Source organism: Pistacia vera, unplaced genomic scaffold (genome assembly GCF_008641045.1).
Source record: "Pistacia vera cultivar Batoury unplaced genomic scaffold, PisVer_v2 Contig503, whole genome shotgun sequence".
Taxonomy (NCBI): domain Eukaryota; kingdom Viridiplantae; phylum Streptophyta; class Magnoliopsida; order Sapindales; family Anacardiaceae; genus Pistacia; species Pistacia vera.
Genome location: NW_022196339.1, coordinates 585,808 through 602,730, shown reverse-complemented (window position 1 = coordinate 602,730; position 16,923 = coordinate 585,808). Strand labels below are relative to the sequence as shown.

General features: G+C 36.5%; 1 protein-coding gene across 3 annotated transcripts; it reads left to right on the top strand.

Moving 5' to 3' along the window:
• The first annotated feature begins 1,614 nt into the window (after positions 1 to 1,614).
• On the top strand, positions 1,615 to 8,674 carry LOC116105774 (aspartic proteinase-like protein 2). 3 transcript variants are annotated; one of them, XM_031392190.1, is made up of 11 exons: positions 1,616 to 1,952; positions 2,172 to 2,183; positions 2,608 to 2,737; positions 2,849 to 3,099; positions 3,621 to 3,848; positions 4,702 to 4,864; positions 5,763 to 5,836; positions 5,958 to 6,054; positions 6,175 to 6,238; positions 7,885 to 7,956; positions 8,064 to 8,674. In XM_031392190.1, the coding sequence occupies exons 1-11, from the start codon at positions 1,723 to 1,725 to the stop codon at positions 8,222 to 8,224; spliced, it is 1,482 nt and encodes a 493-aa protein (XP_031248050.1). In that variant the 5' UTR covers positions 1,616 to 1,722; the 3' UTR covers positions 8,225 to 8,674. The 3 variants fall into 3 exon arrangements, with proteins under 3 accessions (XP_031248052.1, XP_031248050.1, XP_031248051.1); XM_031392192.1 differs by lacking the exon at positions 7,885 to 7,956 and having other exon boundaries at positions 1,615 to 1,952; XM_031392191.1 differs by lacking the exon at positions 2,172 to 2,183.
• Positions 8,675 to 16,923: the final 8,249 nt, after the last annotated feature.

Below are 16,923 nucleotides of genomic sequence, written 5' to 3'. Positions count from 1 at the left end.
TATTTTAAAAAACACTTTTATAATAACGACATTTTACGTCAATTTATCTTTTTATCTCTAGATAGAAAGATAAATCATACGTGTACAAGCAACGGTCTGTTGCCGTTGCGATTACGACTAGTATTTCTCCTTCAAGATACTGGGGCCCATCCCTTTCGGCTATCCGGATATCTTACTTCGCACATGTAGCGCGTGCTCCTGACCGCCTGTCAGTTTCAAAACAGATACGCGTGTACACTACGCTCTTCTTTGTGCTGAAAAGCAAAGTCTGCAAACTGCAGTGTGACAGTGGTATGTTTTCTGATGTTACAACTTACAAGTTGGTTTAGCTTTTGTTTTTCGGTAGTGGTATGTGGTGTGGCGTTTTGTATTTTATTGGACAAAATTACCCTTATAGACAAATCACTTTTAAAAGTAATTTTGGTAGAAAGTGCTTTGTTTGGTGACTTTTCTTACTTAAAGCTTTTGACCAATTTTCTTGGAAAATCACTCATATGTAAATTAATTTTACAAAATTATGTATTAATTTAGCTTTCAAAACTATAATGTATATTTAATCTTACAAAATTAATATTCTTTTCAAGAAAATATTTCATATTCTAAATTACTTCTTAAGATTATACTAAAAAAGCAATTGTGAAAACACTATGCCATATATATATTATTTTAGACTATTTACAATATTTTTTTTTTTTTTTTTAATTTTAAATGTATTCAAACAAATCAAACATACACTATTTTTTGTCTCTATTTATATATTCAATTTATGGGTTAAAATATTGTGATTTATTTTTTTAATACTATTTTTGAATTGTTTTTTTTTTTTTTGTTTGGATATAAAAAAATTGAGAGATAATTTTTAACTTTAATTTCTTTAAGATTGGGTCGGAATCAATAAATAACTCAAAAATAGTATAAAAATAATTAAGACATAATAACTTTTAATTTTCTTAAATTATGACAAAATTATAAATATATAGGCTCCGTTTGGTTCATTATTCTGATAGTTTTTAGAATAATCTTTTGAAAAAAGTTAAATTGGACAGGTATTACGATGTATGATTTGGAATTAACAAAAATATCCCCTATGTTTGTTTATTTACTAAACATCCTTGTAATAAAATATTAAAAGTTAACAAAAACACCTTTAACCCACCCATTAAATACGGACAGTCGGCCACCACCGTCGGAGGGTGGTTGGAGTATTTTTACAATTTCTTAAAAAAAAAATTTTGAAATATTTAGTTAAATTAACAAATTTAAGAGGTTTAAAAAAAATTAAAAAAAATAAAATAATATTTTAAGAATAATGATATTTTACTATTTAACTTTTTTAGGAATACTAATAATAGTATTCCCCAAACCGAACCAAACAAAGCCATAATATTTTGACTTTTTTAATTTCAAGTGGGAACTGGGAAGATCAACATCAAGTGCTTTTTGCCAGGTTCACCTGACACCATTAAAATAATTGAAGGACATTTTCGACCTTCAAATCTCTCCCTTCCTCTCCTTCTCTTTAAATACTAATTAACTCAACTTAATGAGTCTACTCTAATGTTTCTAAATCAAGATTTAACGTCTTAATAATAATATTAATTAATAATAATAATCAAAACCAGCTTATCTTATTCCTCTCCCTCAATGCCATAATAAGAACAAGAAGCTCAATCTTTCTCTTTAAACCCTCTCTCTCTAAGACCCCAAAAAGTTCAACCAAAAATGTGGCCTCTGCGTGGCCTGATCTTGGCAGTTTCAGCATTTCTAGTGCCGGTGTCGGTGGTGTATAGTGTTATTCTTCCATTGGAGAGGGCTTTTCCACTCAACCATTCACTTCCACTGAGTCAACTCAGAGCTCGAGATCGTGTCAGGCACCCGAGAATCTTGCAAGGTGTTACCAGCGGTGTTGTTAACTTCCCAGTTCAAGGCTCCTCTGATCCATATCTAATTGGGTAACTTTCTCATTTCTTCCTGTTCTTGTTGTTTTCATTATTGCTCTTGCTGTTGTAATTTTAAGTTTTTTGTTTTTGTTTTTGTTTTTTTTTTGATAAAAAGGTGGAGAGAAATTAGTTAAAGAATTCTTTATTATGTTTTGTGTGTGTGTTTGCTAATGATTCACTATTGTTGTTATGTTGTGGGGAAATTCATCAACTTGGTTTCGCACTTTGCAGTGATTCATATTGGTAAGTGTTTGGGCAAGTTTTGTGTTCTATAATTTCACTACTCTTTTGTTTATATGTTCAAGGCAAAATTTGTAACTTGAATTTTCTTTTTTTAATCTAATTTGGAGGTCTATAATGCGTATACATTGATGGGTTTGTTTATAAGTTTGAATATTTAGTAGTCAGTGTTATTTTTTCTTGTTTCTGGTTCAGAGTTTGTTGTTTGCCTCTGTCTATAACAGTATATAGAAACGAAAGGATTTAGCTCAAGAAGTTTTTATTGCATCTTTGTCATTGGATCTTTCAATATTCTTGTTTTGCATATTTGTGGTGTTTCTGTTTAGGTGTTTTGTTGTTTTCGTTTCACATTAGGATTACACGTGAAGTAATCTTGTACTTAGTATTTCAGAACTATATTAAATTACTGTGTTCTTGGTTTGTCTAGGCTTTATTTTACGAAAGTGAAGTTGGGTTCTCCTTCTAGAGAATTCAATGTGCAAATTGATACTGGAAGCGACATTTTGTGGGTTACTTGCAGTACCTGCAGTAATTGCCCTCAAATCAGTGGACTCGGAGTAAAATCTTGTTTCTTTAACTTGTTTTTAGTTCCTTAACCAAATGAGCTATTATAGTGAAATGACAATCTAGAGTATAACTTCTTACTTGAAATTTTATGTGTTTTGCAGGTTCAGCTCAATTTTTTCGACGCTTCTAGCTCATCAACTGCTAGGCCACTTCCCTGTTCAGACCCATTGTGTTCTTCAGAAATTCAAACAACAGCAACTGAATGTCCTCCTCAGAGTAATCTGTGTGGCTATTCATTTCAATATGGAGATGGAAGTGGGACATCAGGCTCATATATATATGATACATTGTATTTTGATGCTATTTTGGGGGAGTCAATGACTGCTAACTCTTCAGCTCTGATTGTTTTTGGGTGAGTTCTTATTACTATTTCAAAAACATTTGTATGAGCATGATGTGAATAGAAAATAATCATTAAAGTGAAGAGAACAGATGGAAAGAAGTTTCGAAGAACCTCAAAGTATGTGAATATTTCACTTTTGAGAAAATAACCTACGTTGTTGCCAGTTATTTTAACAGTACGGTGATCTTGGCAGTACTGCTCTTAAAAATTTTGTGACGCTCAATTTTCTTGTAATTGTTACCAACTTTAGTATTGCTTTCATTTGCAGTAATTAAGCCAAACCTTTTGCAATGTGCACACAGTTAATATTGTTGTGTTCTTATCTTTTTGCTGGAAATGTTGGAAAGGATGTAATAAATATTATGTTATTTAACAAGCAAGTTTTTTTATCTGCTACTTACTTTGAGTCATGTTTTTCATTCGCCCTTTACCCTCTCTTCTCGCTTTTTTAGTGGTTGCTGTTTCTCCCACTTTTATTCCTTGTTATTTTGTTACTAGGAATTTATTGTTTGACATGGTATTGGAAACAGGTGTAGCACCTATCAGAGTGGGGACTTGACTAAAACAGATAAAGCAATTGATGGGATATTTGGATTTGGCCAAGGGGATCTGTCAGTCATATCACAATTGTCATCTCACGGGATAACACCCAGAGTTTTCTCTCATTGCCTAAAAGGAGAGGGCAATGGAGGCGGTATATTGGTTCTTGGAGAGATTTTGGAACCAAGCATTGTTTATACTCCGCTGGTGCCATCAAAGTATGTACCTTTTTTGTGGCACTCTTTCCTTTTCCTCTGTTTTTTTTTTTCTTAACTCTTAAGATGACAATGGGAATTCATCAAATTTAGATTCTGGGGTTTCCATTCTGTTCTCTTCTGGTAGTTGAAGCAGTTTTCCTTCTTTATCATTCTTTTTGTTAGGAAAAATTTGAACTTAGAGATATAAGGTTAGGTTTTTTAAACTTCGGGTATTACCAAAGTTGTTTGGCTAACCAGAAGAAACTTATTCACTAAGTTCTTCTGGCCTTTGAGAAGAATATCGTTCCATTCTTCCCCGACCACTCATATTTCTAATGATTATGCTTAAAGACAGCACATATTTATGTTTATACAATGATGGTTCATTGTCATTCGTTTGGCAGTTTATATTGGTTGCGTTTGTGAGTTTGGTGCCTATCAAATTGGAGGATACTGGAGCTAAGTAGGTAGTTGAAATAGCAATCGAACATGAATATTTTAGTGTCTTATGAAAAAAAGAATATTTTAATGCTGCGGTGAATTCTTCTGTGAGATTTAAAACTTTTATCTGGCAGAACTTATGATATCGGGGTGACTGTACTTATTTAATTTGACCTTTTATGAGTTGTTAATCTATTAAAGTTTGCAAAAATACACTGTTTGGTTTTTATTACTATATCTCTCTCTCTTCTTTTTTTTTTTTTTTAGGCGGGATGAGAGGGAAGGAGTCTTGTGATATTAATGTTTTAATGTAGGACCTTAATTTTCTGCTTTATATAAATGATTTTTGAGTTCCTACATATTAAATCTTCTGTTCAACTAGAATGTATGAATATTGATTAAGTTTAAATGCCTCTGTGTTTGAAAATTTCAGGCCTCATTATAATATAAATCTGCAGAGCATTTCTGTCAATGGAACATTGTTGCCCATTGCTCCAGCAGCATTCGCAGCTTCAAATAACAGAGAAACTATTGTTGACTCTGGAACAACTTTAACTTACCTTGTAGAAGAGGCTTTTGATCCTTTTGTTGATGCTGTAAGTTTGAATTTTAACATTTTTTTCAGAGTGATTTAGTTTTTGTGATGGCATAACTATTATAAGTTGATCAAGATTGGACTCTTCCTAAGAATACCCTTAAGAACACAAAGTTAAATGTTACAACAAGCAGTAAAGCATGAAGTCTTAAAGAAGGGAGGGGCTTTCATATCTCACTTAACATGCTTGGTCACAGTATAATGGAGTTTTTTTTTTCTGAAAATTGTATTGTGGTAGAAAAAGATCAGTTTGTAAGATAAGAGGATTCCACAATAGTCCTCTTAATAGTTTATTTTGACAATTTCCATCCCTGTGGATCTTGTTTCTATACATGATAAAAATTCCTGGAAAAGTCTCTCTATAAAGAACGGGGCATCTTTTTTATTTTATACTTCTGTAGACGAAAAACCCCTTTTTGCATGCACCTGCTTTAAAATTGTGACTTCTGCTGGTTATCACTGGTTGTGCCCGTTTCTTTTGTCCTGATAATTCATTCGGTTCATTTTTGCTGCATCTGCTCATTTCTTGTATTCTTGCAATTTGTTTCATCTCAAAATGTGGAAATGAAGCAGCACTAGCTGGAGTGAACTTCAGATGGTCCTTTATCTACTTATGTACCTTTTGAAGTATTTTTGGGCCTTTGCATGGAGAATCACTTGAAAAGCGCTTGAAATGGTTTGAGATTTCAATCATTTGTTCAATCTGATAGAATTTTTTGTTATGTTGTTGGAACTAAAACAAATGAAATAAAGCCATAAAAGTATAACAAGCTCTTTCACTTGGAGTGGTTTTAATATGCCTGCTGCCAGTTACTAGCTGCCTTTTCTCGTTCTACTGAGATTTTTGTTAAAATTGCTTCTATTATGTTCTGAAGGTCTTCCACCGATTGATTTTGTAGATAACTGCAAGTGTTTCACAAACTGTGACTCCCATTATGTCGAAAGGAAAACAGTGTTATCTAGTCTCCACCAGGTTCAGTCTCAACTTAATGTTTCCAATGAATATCTTATAGTTACATATCCTTATTATCTTGTATTTTTTCCTTTTTTTTTTCTTCTAAACATCTGAAGCTAAATTTCTGTTTTCTATTCAGTGTATCCGAGATATTTCCTCTGGTCGGTTTAAATTTTGATGGTAGTGCATCCATGATTTTAAAACCAGAAGAGTACCTTTCACATATTGGTTTCTATGTGAGTTGTTTATCTTGTTTCTTTTTGCAATTCTACCTCTGTTTGAGAGTTTATAAATTAGATATGATTATTGTCCATGTCATTCCACTACAAAAATATTGAACGTGCTACTTGTTTCAGGATGGTGCTGCAATGTGGTGTATTGGTTTTGAGAAAGTTCAAGGAGGAGTATCAATTTTAGGAGGTTAGTTTCCTGGACCTGATACATATTTAAAGCTCTGGGCAATTTACTTTGACTTCCAAAATCCAATTTGTCATTTTGCATCTACAATATACTGTGGATCTTAGTCATTCCATTTAAGTACACTATTAGTAGCAATTCAATTAGTAAATATAGTAAAAGTACTAATAAATAATGGTATAGGTATTTTCAATTCGATTTATACCTTCTGTTTTGCACTTTGCTCATATATGAAGAGCATGCATAAATACAATTCTAGATGCAGGAAACTTAATTTTGTTGACTGGCTTTATCGTCTGTGATGCTCTACTTCCCCTATAAAGACTACTGAGCTTTGCTTTCCACTTACAAAGTTGTTGGGTCTTTTGAGTGAAAATGGATTTTACAACTTGCCCCAGTGGTAGTATTTTTGCCTTGTTTTGTTACTTTCCATTTAGTTCTTACTCTTGATGAGGAAATGTGTCTGGTATAAGAAACTGCATGTGGAAAATTTATAATGTCATTCATGATTTTTAAACTAAGCAAAAAGACAAACCTTTATTCTTTTGGCACATCAGCTTTGGATATTTGAAATAATAAAGGAATATCGAGTAGAGGCTTTGCATTGAGTATACACATTAGTCTTAGGACTCACCCAATTTATTGGCCAATTACCAGTATAGGTCCATTTCATAAAATTCATTTTTTTTTTTTTTTCCTGAAGAAAGAAGATATGCCTTAATTGCTTGTATGCCTTTTTCATAACCTAGTTAACCTTGACAAGTTTCTGTTGGACATAAAAGGGATTAGGCGCTCTTGTTTCAAAATGCAAGGGCTTTCTGACTACTGAACAGTTTTCATTGTGATAGATACCCACTCCCAGTTTGATAGGAATTGGGTTGGGCCCCAATTTGATAGGAATTGGGTTGGATAGTGGTTCTTTTGTGGGCTTGGGTAGAACTCTCCTTGGAAAACTGGTTTGCCAAGGGAGGGTGCCCAACTCCTTATAAACCACACGCCCACCCCTTTTCCCTATCAATGTGGGATCCTAACATTTCCCTACGCGTTGAGACCCAACGTCCATGTTGGCCCACTCTGGGTGGCCTACTCTAGGCCACTTAATAGTCTTTCTCTCTTGGCCTACTCTCCCAAGTTGCCCTTTTTGAGGTAGCCCTTTGCCAGGTTGCCCCTTCCGGAACATGAGCTCGGGCGGGGTTTCGCTTTGATACCATTTGATAGATACCCACTCTCAATTTGATAGGAATTGGGCTGGCCAATGGACCTTTGATAGGAACTGGGTTGGGCAGTGGTCTTTTGTGGGCTTAGGTAGAACTCTCCTTGGAAAAGTGGTCTTTTGTGGGCTTAGGTAGAGCTCTCCTTGGAAAACCGGCTTGCTTAGGGAGGGTGTTCAACTCCGTATAAACCACATGCCCACCATTTTTTCTTCTCAATGTGGAATCCTAACACACTGAAGTAAAAAATCTCGGAGTAAAATTTCCTGTAACTATGTTTCAAAATTTACCTGGATATTCATTGTAATCCAGTTGTAGTATTGACAGGTGCATCTGTCCGAATTACTCAACATCTAGAAGTTGCAATACACGTCTTTACCGTCTTAAACTGTGAAACTAATTTCTTGTTTTGTTTTGTTTTTTTTTTTTTTTTTGTAGATCTTGTTCTAAAAGATAAGATCTTTGTATATGATCTGGCTCGGCAACGTGTTGGATGGGCTAACTATGATTGTAAGTTTATTTAAAATGAAATCGGTCTTCTTCTTCGTCTTCTTTGCCCCACTTGGAACAACTTTAATCATGTACCATGACATATAACTGAATCTCTTATTCATCAGGTTCCTCGTCTGTAAATGTCTCTATAACTGTTGGCAAGGATGAGTTCATAAATGCAGGACAGCTCAGTGTGAGTAGCTCATCAAGAGACATGCTCTTGAAACTGCTTCCTTTGAGCATAATTGCTCTCCTCTTCCACAGCCTGGTGTTCATGGAGTCCTAATTTGTGTAATTTTAAGCTCAGTGATTCGATTCGATTCTTTGTCATATATATATTGGCATGGCCGATTTTATTTATGGTAATCAGCCAGGCTTCCTGCTGCCATCCGGATTTGATATAGCTGCTTAATTCTTCCAAGGTTCTGGTTGCTGGTAATGGTGCCCGTCTTCTACTGCTGATTGGAATTCAGCCTTTTGCTTGCAAAGGATCCTCCAGCATGATCATTGCCGGAACTGTAAATTATGTCTGGTAGGTTAAGTAATGTACTGTCAAATTGGGTGACTGGAAGTATAACAGAACTAAATTGATTATTTTTTATTGTTGTAGCTACTGTTTCTGGGTTAGCTGGAAATATACAAGTTATATATGATATCAAAGTTGTAGCTCAGTTTTGTAATATTTCTTTATTTTAGTAATTCAAATTGTTCGTTTCTGTAAACAACTTTGATAAGAAAAATGTACTTTTTTAAGAAAGTTTTTCTGCTTGTAATGCTGGGGTTTCAATCCCTACACTTGCATGATGAATTGCTATTCAACTTGTCACTTATGCTTACTTGATGACAAGAGTTGGGCTATGTGACTTGACTGCAACGAGCTATATAACCTACATCGTGTGAAGAAATGTGTGCTTGTTCGGTATTTTAGGAATTTAGCCAAGGATTTCAATTGACTCCTTTTATTTGTTGAAGAGATTTTTCCAAAGGCCATAAATATTCTTAGAAAGTTGAAAAACAATACCCCAAGATAATTAGTTCAAGGTCTTGACCGGCGTCGATGGCTTTTTGAGCCACGTGAGGAATGCCGGCCTGCACACCATTATTACTCTGAGCAACGTTTTTCAACTCGAACACCAGCCGGTTCATTAATACCTTTCACCCGAATAACAACCGGCCCATTTGTATTCATAACTAGTTTTTTTTGGCAGTGATAACCAGCAACAAAAGCCAATGAAATGATTAGATGCCGATGCCAAAGTAACTGGTTGTAGGCCTTGTGGCCAATCTAATGGCTTCATTGGGTAGATCGTTAGTCGTGATCAATATGTGTCAATCAACTTAGAAATCGAATTTATATAGGATAGAATTTGTTTTATTTTAGTACTCTATCTAGATTTTATTCAATTTTCGTCCGCTGTCAGCCATTGATAGCTGTCTATCGGTTGTTTATTAGTTATTAATAAGATAGATAGATGTATATCGATTATAATGTCTAATGCCTTTAACATATTTTGAAGTTAGGTGCGACTATGGACAGGCTCACAAAACACAGGTCCTCTAAGGCTAGAGACAAAGCCTAAATATTATTACATGGATATTGTATAGATACATGATGTGATCCAATCCTAAAATCTATTCCAACAATATTGTTATTTTTTATTTTATATAGAAATCAGATATTCACTTAAATTAAAAATGTCAACTTATTATATCACATATCATCTCCAACCACAATCATTTTAATTTTTTATAAGTCTATTATAATTTATGTAGACGGTAAAAATCTATGGCTACGAGGAAGGATTGATCCTGTGAGGTTGAGGCCACTGACAATCCGTCGGTGTGGTGTTTGCCATAGGTACTCCAACGTTTAAGTCAGCAAAGCTGAAAGAGGTTATTTAGTGAGGACTAAGGGGAGGAAGGGTTACCGAAGTCTGATCGAAGATTAGAGCTACGACGAAGGTGCTAGTTCTTAGGAATAAGAACTCTTATGAGCTAATAGGTAGTATTAAATAATAGATGCTTTATGAGAGGCATGATCGAGAAAATTTAACTCCCCGGCCATCCCAAGTTTCAATTTAACAAAATGGCCTTGAAAATGTTTTTAATTTTTTTTTTTAATTTAGAGAAGCTGACGTGGCATAGTTAGGATTCAATAAACATGTAAAATGGGTTAAAATGAAAAGATTAAAACATATGTGGGAAAAATCATAATTAATGAAAGTTTTTTAAAATTTGAAATTTAAAAGTTCGCCCCACCCATTCAAATCGCTTAATCGAAACTGATTAGGATCGATTTCTTGAACCCTAAACGGAGATTGTGCGATTTCCGATCCAAACTCCAAATTTTCAAACCATATTCAATCCTAAAATCAATTTGTTGAACCCTAAACGGAATACAGTCTCGATTTCCGGCGATACAGTCGCGATTTCCGATCGAAACTGTAATTTTTCACACCAAATTCAATCCTAAAATCGATTTCTTGAACCTTAAACAGAATCTCTGCGATTTTCAGCGATACAGTCCAGATTTCTGATCGAAACTGCAAATTTTCACACCAAATTCAATCCTAAACCATGGCTGACATTCATAATGAGGACGAAAACCCAATGCCACTTGGAATCCTAGAGTCCGATGGCGCAAGCAGTTCAATGGCTGCTCCGGTGGATCATCTGATTAGTGAAGGTGGTCTACACGCAGAGGAGACGATGACGACACAATAACAGAGAGAAGAATCGCAAAACGGTTCTGAAGAGGAGGAGGCCAGCGAGAATTCAGGTGAGGAGGAGGAGGCCGGAGAGAATGCAGGCGACGAGGAGGCCAGCGAAGAAAGGGTACGTATTTGTTTTGGGAGTGTATTGCTTTGTACTATCACTTAAGCGATTCATCCCTTTTACTCATAGTCGCTTAAATGATTCCATATCGCTTCAGTGATCTTTTCCAAGGCAGAATCAACATCTGCCCAAATCTAAGATCGCTTAAGCGATTCATCTCTTTTACTCATGGTCGCTTAAGCGATTGCAGATCGCTTAAGCGATCTTGTCCAAGGTAGAATCATCTGCCTAGATATAAGATCGCTTAAACGATCTTTTGTATCGCTTAAGCGATTCATCTTTACTCTCTTGTCCGAGGCAGATTATCTGCCCATATCTAAGATTGCTTAAGCGATTCATCTTTACTGTTGATTGCTTAAGCGATTCATCTTTACTGTTGGTTGCTTAAGTGATTTTGTGCGAGGCAGAATCACCTGCCCAAATCTGAGATCGCTTAAGTGATCTTTCGTATCGCTTAAGTGATTCATTTAGTTTACTCTTGGTTGCTTAAGCGATTTCAGATCGCTTAAGCGACCATAGAGGTAATTTTTTGTTGCTAATATATTGTTTATTAGTTGTTTTGGTTTATTTTTGTTGCTAATATTTTGTTTATATCAATTGTGCAGATTGTGCGGACCGTAAACTATAAAGACTATGGGTTGGACATTGTAAGCGAGAATGTACCGTACTTCCTTGTAAGGGTGACAGTCAGGTCGAGTTGGGATGTTTTTGAGAGAATAAAGGGGATTTTAGATGGATCGAGGAATGGTCAATGACGATTCAAAGAGACTTGTTTCGGTCAGTTTTTGAAAACCAGAACAAATTGGAAAAAAAGGCGTTCTAGGGGCAGGGAGTGCATTATGTGTTGCTGCACTCAGTAAAATGCCAAAAAAAGCAAGAAATGTGGTTCGTGGTGGATGGAAAGCCACTACATTCTGGGATGATGGAATATGCATTGGTGACCGACTTAGGATGTGGGAAAATGCCAGATGAGGATAAGGCAAAGGCAATAAAGGAGAGTGGGGTAGCCATAAGGTTGGCTGAGAAGGTTTTGTAGGGGAAAGCGTCTATTACAGGATGCGATTTAGAGAAGATTATAAGAAGAGTTTGGTTTACCGATCTAGAGAAGTTCAAACCGTGCTTGGTATTGTTCTTATATTCGATCCTAATGGTTGGTAACTCAACAAAAGCCGTTGATATGGATTGGGTGAGGTTTGCAAGCAACTTGGACTTCTTTAATTCTTATCTGTGAGGATGGGTATCATTTAAGCGAACCATGGACTCCCTGCAAGGGAAAAACATGGTGTTAAAGCAGTCCTAATGGGTCGAGAAGGATAAACCGAGCACGTACAATTTGTTTGGCTTCCCATGGGCAATGCAAGTAAATATTAATAGCTTTTTGTTATATTTTTTGTAATATATGTGTTTGAATTATGATATGGACTGTTTTTTTTACAATGTAGGCTTGGATGTATGAGGCTGTCCTTGTCTTCGCTAAGGCGGGAGGGGGGAGAAGAGTTCGGATGTGCGATAACAATTTCTTAGGATGTTGCGGTGGCATGTCTAGAAGTGTATCCATTGGGATTACGACCAAATAGACATTGAAATTGAGGCGGCTGGGGTAAGATTAAAGAATTAAGCTTTTGAATATGCAGTTGCTTTAAAATGTCACTTCAATCTCATTGATTTTGTTTCTTATTACAGGGAGTCGTCTGTCCCTTTCTCACCGCTACTGCGGGTGAAGCGGAGCAAAAATATGTCACATCTTTCTAACCAGTGGAGGATGAAATGGGTGAACAGATAGACTGCCTGATGCGGGACCTAGAAGGGGTCACGCATGTGACGGCAGTTGCAGGGCCACTACTTGAGAACGTTGTTGATGCCGAGGATGATGAAGCTCCAATCAGTGGGAGGGAGGAGGAAGAGGAGGAGGAGGAGGAGAGGGAGGAAGAGGTTCGTATGCCTCAGTAAACCGGTACAACAAGTACCGCTTTGTCGAGATGTCGGCGTCGGGAGAATGAGGTGGTTGACCTCATAAACGGCCTGTTTGAGAGTTTTACAATAGCCGTTTATGATAGGTTTGGCAAGATGGAAGAGCGGATGAAAAGGGTGGAGGAGAAAGTGGATAAGATGGCTGAGAAAGTGGGTATGGTGGAGGAGGAAGTTGGTGGAGTATTAAAGGCAGTTGAAGTGCAACCTGGGCTGAAAAGAGAGAGCCGAAAGAGCAAGTTTGTCAAATCGCCTTACACGGTAGTAACACATGGAAAGAAGAAGAAAATTAAGAAACAAATGGAGGAGGAGGAGGAGGTTAAGGAGGTTGGTGGAGGAAGTGGGGCAGTGATAATGGAGGAGGGTGAGGTGGGAGGCGAAGGAGGCGGGGATGTACAAATGGAGGAAGGGGGAGGAAGTGGGCAGGCAGAAATGGACTCAAAGGTCGATTTGTATAGGCCAACAGAGAAAGAAAAGAAAAAAACTCTTATATGCCTATTACAATGAATCAGGAAGTGATGCCCATGTAAAGTGTAAGACAGGGGATTATCATCGGGAATGGTTTGAACAGTTGTTGACGATGGGCTGGTGGCTTGAGGACTCGGTGAGTTATTTTCGCTTAATTTTCCTTAATTTTTCTTATGTTTTCCATACTTATCATGTTGTTTTTAATTGATGCAGCACATCGATGAGGTATTGGCACTGATAAAGCAACGACAGACTAGTAATGGTGATCTATTGTATACCGACTGTGCCATCACCGATGTGGTGTTTGGCCAATCGCTTGTTTTGACATATCGCAATTTAATTAAAAAGGCCGTTGGTAGAGGTGTAGCAAAATGAGCCAAGCGAAAAGGATTGGCCTCAGAAGACTCGACTGCATCCTTGATCATTTTAAGTTTGATGACAAGATTATGCAATATGTATAGGGGGAAAGGCGCAAATATGGCCATAGTTGGGCAAATGTTAAAAGAGTCTACTGCATCATCAACGTTAGAGATATGCATTGGATAGTAGTCGTCGCGCATCTAGAGGAGGGGTTGCTAAAGATCCTTGACTGCAACCCTACTATTTGTCGAGATAAGCAGTTGGAGATCAAGTTGGAGCCACTGTCATTGTTGTTCTTGCGGCTGTTTTGTGATAGCCGGATGTTTGAGCACTTCGGTGATCAAGTACTGACCGGAAAGTGGCCAGTTAAGCGCTCAACCATCTCCAAGAATGAGTCAAGATAAATTTTGTATAAAACTAACTTACATAATATAATTGTTCTATAAGTTGATTCCAATGATAATTTTTTCTTCCTATTGTAGTGTTGATTGTGGGGCGATATGCCTTGAAATTTATTCAGTTCGACATGCCCAACACCCTGATGGACGGCTTGAATGATGAAACAATGAGCAACTGTCAGGAACGCTGAGCTGTTGAGTGCTTCCAGGGGCATATGGATCTGTTTTGAGTGACCAGAACCCAATCAAAAGGTATGAAAGTTGGACTTTGAATATTGTAGTTTATGTGATGTTGATGTTAATACTTGGGTTGTGGTGTTGATGCTACAGGTGTCATGCTTATACAAAGGTTTACCGAAAGAGACGGACTAAGTGAACTTCTCAATCTTGCACTCCATAACTTTTTGGATTTTTTTTTTTAAATTACAAAAGCTGACGTGGCTACAGGTGTGTGCCGGATAATTTTGCAGGTTCTTGGCAAACAATGAGAGGAAACTTCTCAAAGGCTGGTTGGCAGGAGGTGGCATCTGTAATCAAGGCTGCTGGCAAGGCATGGTACCAAACAATGATCTTAGACAGGTTCCTGGCAAATAGAATTTGAAAACTTCTGAAAGGCTGGTTGACAGGAGGAGGCATCTACAATCAAGGCTGCTGGCAAGGCATGGTACCAAACAATGATCTCAGATAGGTTCCTGGCAAACAGAATTCGAAAACTTCTTAAAGGCTGGTTGGCAGGAGGAGACATCTGCAATCAAAGCTGCTGGCAAGGCATGGTACCAAACAATGATCTCAGACAGTGATTATACAGAATTCAAAAACTTCTCAAAGGCTAGTTGGCAGGTCACAGGAGGGAAATGAGAATGTATGGAAAGGAAATGGGACAAAAAATTATACTTGGAATTGGGTTCTTCTTTGCAATTGTTTGGGTGGAGGAAATTTTATTACAATCAGAACTAGAGTTAAATATCTTAGGAATTATTGTGTTTCGGCACTATTATGGATGATTTTAAGTTTAAACTTTCAATTACATTGATGTCTCTTATATTTTGAGTTGTGATGAATTAGATTGATAAAAATTACTTAATTTTGTGATACAAATTCTTTTCGGATTTGGGAGGGAAATGAGTGAGGTAGAAATGTATCCCAATCGCAGTCATTTTGAAATTAATTAACTTAAAGACAGGCATGGTACCAAACAATTACTTATATGAGCAACCACATATATCTCTTAAACGACCAAGAGTTTTCCACAAATGATCGCTTAAGCGACCAAGAGTTCTTTTACAAAGAATCGCTTAAGCGATAGGTAAGGATCACTTAAGCAATCATAGATCTGGGCAGATGTTGATTCTGCCTCGGCCAAGATCGCTTAAGCGATCTATAATTGCTTAAGTGATCTATAATTGCTTAAGTGACCAAGAGTCTTTTCTAAAGAATCGCTTTATAGATCCGGGCAGAAGATTTTGCCTGGAACAAGATCGCTTAAGCGATCTGATATCGTTTAAGAGACCAAGAGTAAAAGCCAAGAATTGCTTAAGCGATAGGTAATGATCGCTTAAGCGATCATCGATCTAGGCAGATGATTCTGCTGCGGACAAGATCGCTTAAGCGACAAAGAGTAAAAGCCACGAATCGCTTAAGCGATCATAGATCTGGGCAGATGTTGATTTTGCCACGGACAAGATCACTTAAGCGATCTGAAATCGCTTAAGCGACCGAGAGTAAAAGTAAAGAATCGCTTAAGCGATACATAAGGATCGCTTAAGCGATCATAGATCTGGGCAAATGTTGATTTTGTCGCGAACAAGATCGCTTAAGCGACTAAGAGTAAAAGTAAAGAATCGCTTAAGCGATACAAACGGATTGCTTAAGCGATTATAGGTCTGGACAGATGATTCTGCCTCGGTAATGATCGCTTAAGCGATCATGTCCACGGTCATCGCTTAAGTGATCTCTTAAGCGATCGTCCGTGTGGACAGTTGTGTATTCTTTGCTCATGATCGCTTAAGCGATCGTAAATCGCTTAAGCGATCAAGTGTAAAATGTTAGGATCGGTTAAGCAATATCATAAATAACACTGGATATCTTAAGCGACTAAGTCTAAATACACAAGATCGCTTAAGCGATATAGCAAATCGCTTAAGTGATTGCTATATCGCTTAAGCGATCCTGTGTATTCAGATTTTATTTATTGTATTTCAGAAGATCGATTAAGCGATTAACGCTATCTTAAACATATAAGGTGTACGATTCGTTCTCAGTAGAACATGACTGTTATTGTATTTTAATTAAACATATAGTTCTTTTATGTCAATATGAAACATATAAGGTGTAGAATGTTTACGTCTATGCTAAACATATAGGGTTTACGATTCGTTCAGTGGACCATGACCTTTATTATATTTATATTTAACATATAGTTTTTTTATTTTTGTATGAAACATATAAGGTGTAGAATGTTTACGTCTATGCTAAACATATAGGGTTTACGATTCGTTCAGTGGACCATGACTGTTATTATATTTATATTAAACATATAGTTCTTTTTGTTTTGCATAAACAAAGAAAGAGCGAGAAGTACCTCATGAAGTTTGAAGGGTTTAAGAGAACTAAGTAACCATGCAAACTTAACATCTTTATGTTCCGAGAAAAGAAGAAGAATATATGTTCACTAAGCTTGCATGGTTACCTAGTTCTCTTCAACCCTAACTTCATGAGGTACTTCTCGTTCTTTCTTTGTTTATGCAAAACAAAAAGAACTACATGTTTAATATAAATATAATAACGGTCATGGTCTACTAAACGAATCGTAAACCCTATATGTTTAGCATAGACGTAAACGTTCTACACCTTATATGTTTCATATTGATGTAAAAGAACTATATGTTTAATTAAAATATAATAATGGTCATGTTCTACTGAGAATGAATCGTACACTTTATATGTTTAAGATAGC

Excerpts from the sequence above, each read along its gene's own strand:
- LOC116105774 (XM_031392190.1), top strand. The coding sequence starts at position 1,723 with ATGTGGCCTCTGCGTGGCCTGATCTTGGCAGTTTCAGCATTTCTAGTG. Across the intron at positions 3,849-4,701 it reads ACTCCGCTGGTGCCATCAAA|GCCTCATTATAATATAAATC; the intron begins GTATGTACCTTT and ends TGAAAATTTCAG. Across the intron at positions 4,865-5,762 it reads TTGATCCTTTTGTTGATGCT|ATAACTGCAAGTGTTTCACA; the intron begins GTAAGTTTGAAT and ends TTGATTTTGTAG.